At 41.1% G+C, this 7,668-nt stretch overlaps 2 protein-coding genes across 4 annotated transcripts in view; both read left to right on the top strand.

Annotated features, from left to right (window-relative positions):
- Positions 1-7,668, top strand: part of LOC102194913 (zinc finger protein 2 homolog) — a 43,645-nt gene that overhangs the window by 4,463 nt on the left and 31,514 nt on the right. For 2 of the 3 annotated variants that reach the window (XM_013907888.1, XM_013907889.1), the window contains one exon: positions 1,229-1,244. The exons of the other annotated variant lie outside the window; for it this stretch is intronic. In XM_013907888.1, coding sequence (XP_013763342.1) covers positions 1,229-1,244 — 16 coding nt within the window. The remainder of the gene's footprint in view (positions 1-1,228; positions 1,245-7,668) is intronic. 3 annotated transcript variants of the gene reach the window in all.
- Positions 6,885-7,668, top strand: part of LOC106455960 (zinc finger protein 239-like) — a 45,770-nt gene continuing 44,986 nt past the window's right edge. The window contains exon 1 of the mRNA XM_013907887.1: positions 6,885-7,171. The gene's annotated coding sequence lies outside the window, so the exon portion shown is untranslated. The remainder of the gene's footprint in view (positions 7,172-7,668) is intronic.

Genomic DNA, 7,668 nt, shown 5'->3' on the forward strand with positions numbered 1-7,668 from the left:
TGGACAGGGAGGAACGCTGGTTTGAGGGCGGAGTCAAGGAGGCCATTTACGTGAAAAGGGAAAGACCATCTCTGAATCAAAGAGGAGGCCTAAGGGTACATTTGTCACCATCTTACAATGCTGTGATTGCAGCCATTCCCCAACTCTCTGTGAATGGTACTCATGGCCATTGATCAGTGGTCTTTGATCAGTGGTTGTTGATCAATGGTCATGAGACTTTGCATAATTAAGATTAAGGAACTGACCTCCCAGCCCATTTGTTCCTTCAGTGGGCTGTTTTCAGTCATTATGCAAATGTAACTGTTTATAAGGTTAGGGAAACCTGCAGTCAGCTGAGACTGAAGAAGTCATTTGGATGAGTGACGAAACGTTTCTTGGGAGAAACATTATGTCCAGATGAACAGAATTAACTATTGGAGAACACAGATTATCGTTTTACATAAAAGTACTCAATCATACAGTAACCGAAATGTCCATTCAAGTATTCAATTTCACTCCCAAAACTGACACACATCTATACGTAACATTGGTTCTCACTTTAGGTATTTCAAACTTATAAGACCCCCTCAAATCATATTTTCCATCTCTTAGTTTAAACATACTTAAAATACAAATTGGAAAATTCTTTTTCATAACTAGATACATTATTTCTAAAGTTTTAGAATGTATAATGTCCATGAATTTTAACATAGATGATCCTACAAAAACTGGTTGGTGGACTCCTTAAATCCAACTTTATTTATTATTCCAATAGCTCGTTTTTGCAATTTAAAGTGTGTGTGTGTGTGTGTGTGTGTGTGTGTGTGTGTGTGTCAGTCAAACAAAGGGAAGTATACAATGGTTCAAAGCTAAATAAGACATGAAAACTTCATGTACAGGATATTCAGTCAAATCTGACACAAATCTATTGAAACTCCTGATGATGGAAAAAGTAACGTTTTAAAAGCTCCTCCCCTTTCTAACATTCACACTCCAATGGATAAATCGGAGAGCAGCTTGGGGTTAGTATTTTGCAGCATCCAGAGTAGAGCATCTAGGTGTTTAACCATTCCCATTAAGTAGATTACTTACAAATGAAGAGTCTATTTTGTCCAGTAAGCTGAGCGTTATAATGTAAACAGTAAAATGTATTGGATGTGGGCAGAGATGCTCTTTATTTCAGGCGATGTTCAGGATAAAAATGTTGAAGGAATTCCCTGACTCTCATTGTCTTTGTGTCTTTGTTTAGAAGCAGAGCGACACAGATGGATCCAGTTCTCGACCCTGTCATCACTGTGGTGGTGGGAAAAACTTTCACTGTGACCTTTGTGGAAAAATGTTCAGTAATCAATGGAGCCTAACAATACATCAACGTAGACACACTGGAGACAAAATGAACTACTGCAAAGAATGTGGGAGAGGCTTCCCCACACAGAGTCAACTAAAAAACCATGAAGTCATTCACAGTGGGGTCAGAAAGCACGTCTGTGACCAGTGCGGGTCATCCTTCACCACTCCAGGTGACCTTAAAGTGCATAAACGAGTCCACACCGGAGAGAAACCATACAAGTGCAGACACTGTGACAGAAGCTTCTCGCAATCATCTGGTCGTAGCAAACATGAACAAACACACTGGAAGAGAATTTCAGCTGTGACCAGTGTGACAAGAGCTTCAGGAATCTCAGTTCAAACTCCAAACACAAACGATCCCACGCTGTAAATAAACTGTTTCACTGTTACCAATGTGCAAAATCATTCACTTCATTATCTGCTCTGCGCAAACATCAGCATGATCATGCAGGACTGAAATCACTGGATCACAATGAATCGGAAGAGACAGAAAGATCCTCTTCTGGTTTCAGGGTCAGACTTAAACACCTTGAGATCAGGCTCCACAGAGTTCAGCTGGAGTCTCCTGTAAAGAGTGCAGCTGATGTCACACTTGGATCTGATGAGGTAGCTCTGATTTCTGGGCCTGCAGTGTATATAATCCTGAATGTTTCATCCAGGAAGCTGGAATACAATAGAATCCCTTTATTGTTGTTATGCAGATGTACAATAACATACAGAGCATCTCCTACTCAGTACAAACATGTAAGCAGGGGCTTACCGTTTCTACAGTACTATATACCCATTGGACAGTGTTTGCAGAAAACCAAATATATTAAAAAATATCCAAATATAGAATTGGTGGTTCAAAAGTTACAATTTGGATTATTGAAAAGTACTTGTTTATAGAGGGAATAATGACCATTTTAAAGATTTTGAAACCTGTCGTTGCCTAGTTTCACTTTCGTGTCTTTACGCTCTCCTTGAAGTCCACATGTTATTAAATGTATTTTGATTCACATGTTCTGCAGCTGTTTTCTTGTTGATTTGAAGTTTGTGTTATAAAATCCTGATACACTTAAAGCATTAGTTATATTTGATGAACTCTGTCTAGTGTTTTCTTAAACAGTTTGATGTGAAAAATGTGTAGTTTGAGCCATGATTTCAGGTTCAGATCAACTGTTTTCAGTGGCAGAGGTGGAGGTTTATCAGAGGAGACTTGGCTGTTCTCCGATCACACTGAACAGGGTTCCTGCAGCTTATTATAAACTGAAATTCTCTTCAAGGAAAATAAGGTCATAAAATTTTATCTCAAAACCTTGCTGTAGGTATGAAGTTTGCAAAGGGTGTGTTTAAGATGCTAAAAGGATGAGTTTTCCTTCCAAACTGCAAACAAGCTGTGCTTTCTAACAACCAAAGTGAGATTAATCAGACTACTTTCATAATCCATAAGGACATTATTATGTACAGAAGGGTAAATTGAGCTTAAGAGTTTTCAGTGTCATGAAAATGACTCTCCTTTTACCTGACTATAATCACTATGGTAAGCAGGGATGCACCAATACCGGTATCTGGTATCGGCCTCAACACCACATTTTCTAAAGTACTCGTTACAAGTCCCCCGATAACGGGGACCGATACACCGGTTTGAGAAATGTCTATGTTTGAGCGGCAGGTAAGGGGTTAATCACAGGTGCCGAGTTCCCACCCCCAGGCCCCGCCTGCAGCTCAGCGGGGAGAAGGCGAGGCGAGACATGTCAGCCAACACAACTCACGCTGCATCAAACTCTTGCAAGACGAGCGAAAATGTCCAGAGACAATCCACGTGCTGTGAAAATAACACAGGCAATTATCGAGTACATTGCATTGAGTGACCAGCCACTCTCGGAGGTAGAAAATGTGGGATTCCTGTATCTCCTCCATGTTCTGGAGCCCAGATATGATGTCCCAAGCCGCCACTACATGACTGACATGGAGCTGCTTAAACTACACGACTCCGTGAAAAAACATCCACAGCCTGCTGCAAGCCTCCTCTGCGTTTAGTTTCACCACGGATATTTGGACAAGCAGTGTTAGCCCCGTGTTGCTAATTAGCCTAACCTCACAGTGGATAGACGAGTTTCACGCAGCAGCAAGCCATATTACATGCAAAACAATTGCGCGGCTCGCACACCAGCCAGGCTATAGCGCATGTGTTTGATGAAACGCTCCAGACATGGGGTATTCCTAAAACATCAGTACATGTTGTGCTTCGTGACAAAGCCAAAAACATGATTAAACATGATTAAAGCCATGAATGACGCAGGGCTCCCAAGTCTGCCATGGGTCGCGCACACGCTCCAACTGGCTATTCACGGAGGCTTATTAGCACAGAGGAGCATAGCTGATGCTTTAGCAGTGGGGCGGAAAATAGTTGGGCATTTTAAATATTCTACCTTAGCCTACTCCCGCCTCGAGGACATTCAGGGACAGCTCAACCAGCCAATAAAGAGACTGCAGCAGGACGTACAGACGCGCTGGAACAGCACGTATTACATGCTCCAGTCCCTCATTGAGCAAAAGCGAGTGGTGGGCGTGTCCGAGCATGAACTCCCTGGCTGTATCCCAATTTAGGGACCATCAGAGACCCTTGTCTAGTAGAGCGCAGTCCTAGGAACAACTAAGATACTACGCAGGACATTCAAGGGGCGAGAGGGAATATTTTAAATATTTGATATGTACCATGTCTGCTTGAGCAGAAGTGTGGTGAATGGTTGCTTGTCAGCGTTGGTTCTCTTTCACTCTAGCTGTGGCTGTCCTCCAGATTTTTGAGCCTCTCTTTGCCTCTGTTTGCACCCACAAACTTCCATTAGTCAACTAAAATGTGCTTCATATTTTGTCTGTCACAAGTTTCTTGCTCTGATATTCAAATCATTGGTAATTGTTAGAAAAACAGTAGCTTGGTGTACATGTACTGAATGTGATTCTAACTGCTTTGGATAACATATAATAATGATGGAAAATAAGCATTTGGTCAATAACAAAAGTTAATCTCAATACTTTGTTATATACACTTTGTTTTCACAAGCCCAACAATAACACTTCTCACTATTGCCAATATTAACAAAACTAAAAAGGGTAGGCCAAGTTATATATATTAAGAAAAAGAAAATAAATAATGATGCTGTAGTGTTCATTTGACTTTGGGACCTGAAGTGGAGTTTGTACCCGGAAACGGCTAATGACATCAGACTTCTAAGACCAGATTCCAAGTTCACCATCAGGATCGCTCAGCGTCGACATCATGAGAACTAATTATAATGAAGGCCGTTACATTTAGAAACATCATCGTGTCTTAAACATAAAAATATAATGCTACTTTAGCTTGTGTCACATATTCAGTGAAATTAAATAACTTAAGCCATCACGTACAATGGTTTGCAATAACATGTTTATCAAAATGGGTGATGTATTTGGGATCATTGTCATGCTATAAAACCCAGCCACCTTTTATGTTCAATATCCTTGCTGATGGAAGGAGGTTTTTCACTCAAAATCTGACAATAATTAATGAAAATTGTAAATAATTAATGAAAATTGTAAATAATTAATGAAACTTGTAAATAATTAATTAAACAAATACTTTTGACACATTTAATTATTTATTTCACATTTTAATTAATTATTGAGACATTTCAATACTTATTTAATAGTGTATTTAATTAATTCATTTTGGCACACTTGACTCTTCATGTCTTACCATGAATTTATTTTATCTGTCAACCTCACCCATCAAACCCAGGGGGCGGGGTTAACGCTAATCAAGTCAAAACCATTGCTTTAGCCTGGTGGCCGTTGTTTTTAGAAGGCGTTACTGGATATCAACAAACGGCATGTGGAAACTAAGAGAACTGAACTTTGAAAAACCCTGTTTGTGTGTCACCAAATACCATTGTAATATTTTTTTAGCTGAGAATGTAGCGGTTTAATCTTCATGTGTCTGGTCGGTTTGTCGAGATACAGCCTCTTTGCAAAAGTGCTTTGATGATTTCGGCGACGTCTGCCCAGCACAGTCTTACGGCAAAGCGTGCGAGAGACCCAAAGCGCAGGCCCCGGTACTCAGCTGCCATAACCCCCGCAGTACACTGACTTCATTTACTGAGGTTATATTTATCGGGTTTTTATTTCATAATGTTCATATGTGTCATAAATGTTTAAGTCGCCAGTTCTGAATCATAACTAACATTAAAAACATGTTTAGGAGGAGAGAGAGCAAAAAAATCAGATTATTCCGGGGCGATCGTGGCTCAAGAGTTGGGAGTTCACCTTGGCCTTCGCCCGACTCCGACAGTCTCGGTCGTTGTGTCCTTGGGCAAGACACTTCACCTGTTAGCTGGTGGTGGTCAGAGGGCCCGGTGGCGCCAGTGTCCGGCAGCCTCGCCTCTGTCAGTGCGCACCGGGTGGCTGTGGCTACAATGTAGCTGCCATCACCAGTGTGTGAATGTGTGTGTGACTGGACGTGTAAAGCACTTTGGGGTCCTTTGGGAGTAGTAAAGCGCTATACATATACAGGCCCTTTAACATCTGATCTTTGGGTTTTTGTTGAATACTCAGCCTGACCTGTGTATAAACACAAACTTTATTAAAAGAAATAACATTGGTGTTTCCATCATGGTAAATGGTAAATGGCCTGTATTTATATAGCGCTTTACTTAGTCCCTAAGGACCCCAAAGCGCTTTACATATCCAGTCATCCACCCATTCACACACTGGTGAATGTGTGTTATCATGTAGTACCAGCAGTTATCATGTAGTAACTGCTGGCTTTAACTGTACAAAGGTTGTTCGACAGTATGAAACACATAGAGACTTCATGATGTTCGGCTAATATTTTTATTGTGAATATTAATCATGAGGGTAAACGGCCCTGTATACCACGGAGCGAGGTCAGCATATCCACGATATCTTCAGCTCTCTGTGTTAACCCATCAAACTAATCTAATGGTCATCTACGAATAATTCACGGGTCATATCAATATGATTTTAACAAAAATCATCCTTAATACTGCCAACTATTCCAGAGACATGCACTCAAACTTTACAACCGCATCACTTAACACTGCAGTTTTACATGTGCACTTTTTTTTTTTTTTGCAGTCCATTCTGAGCTTTGACAGCGTGTCGGTCTACGTGCCATCGGGTGAGAAAGCCGACAAAGACAAAGCAAACCCCATGCATTACCAAAGATTCACACCAAACTTATCACAAAGATGACATTCTTGGTTGCTTTAACAAACATTTTATTATGTCACGGTTTCATTCACTCATGATTTGTCGTGAGCACTTCTTTAGTTTGAACCCAGTGACAGTATGAAGTTATTAGATTTGTTTTTATCTCAGTGTTTTCACTTCCAGCCATAAAGTATTTCCACATGGGGCTCCTCTTTTAATTAATTCCAATTTTAATTAATCATTTAATGGTGTATTTAATTAATTCATTATGGCAGTCCTGGCGTTCCATACTCTTTCTCACGCTCTCATCTCAAAAATGTGATTTCTCAGCGTAGCTCCATCATGTGACCGCACAGAAACGAATAACAGCAGAGCAGGAAATAAGGGGGCGGAGTAAAGTGTACCGCAGAGGAGACGAGCAGAAAGAGCTCCTTTTTCATGAAACGGGAGTAAAGTACTGAACTTTGAGGAGAGAAAAAACCGAAGTATCGATCATAAACCACTACCAACGTTTGTATCGATATCTACAGCCATCTGCCCACCCTTGTCTCCTGGCTAGTAGCTGAGATCAGCGTGAACCGACGTGGTTCACGCTGATCTGTTTCCTGTGTTTGGAAAGAGTTCCAGCTTCATCGCGGAGTTTCATCTAAAGGTAAGCACCGAGCTAACTTTACTGTGAGTTCAGTTCATGTTGAGTTTAGCTCCTGAATGAGGTCTTCTGCTGCTCTCCTCGGTGTCTGTTCACAGTTTAATGTGAACACGTTGAGAGAAGAGAGAGTGTATTGCAGTGTATTTTTGGAATGGCGACGCGATAGCTTACAGCGGCCCACGGCCACACCGAGTCCAAACCATGGTGTGGGGCTGTTCGTTATAACGAAACATATCGGTTGACGATAGGAAAACATCTATCGTTTCATATCACTCTGGGCCTGTCTCAATAGAGATTGACAGACCACGTGACTTTGGCGCATTGCATTGTGGGTGGCAACAAAATCAAAAAACTCCATCAAGCGCTAGCATTTCCAGCACCGGTGATCATTAATTCTGCGGTCCTAATCCCTACTTGCATTTTATTTGCCCCAAAAACATATATGTGAACACGACAGGTCCATACAAAGCCAGACTTCACGAAAAGGCAAAAAAAAAAGG

The sequence above is a fragment of the Pundamilia nyererei genome, unplaced genomic scaffold, assembly GCF_000239375.1.
Source record: "Pundamilia nyererei isolate P.nyererei 1_Seehausen unplaced genomic scaffold, PunNye1.0 scaffold00581, whole genome shotgun sequence".
Taxonomy (NCBI): Eukaryota; Metazoa; Chordata; class Actinopteri; order Cichliformes; family Cichlidae; genus Pundamilia; species Pundamilia nyererei.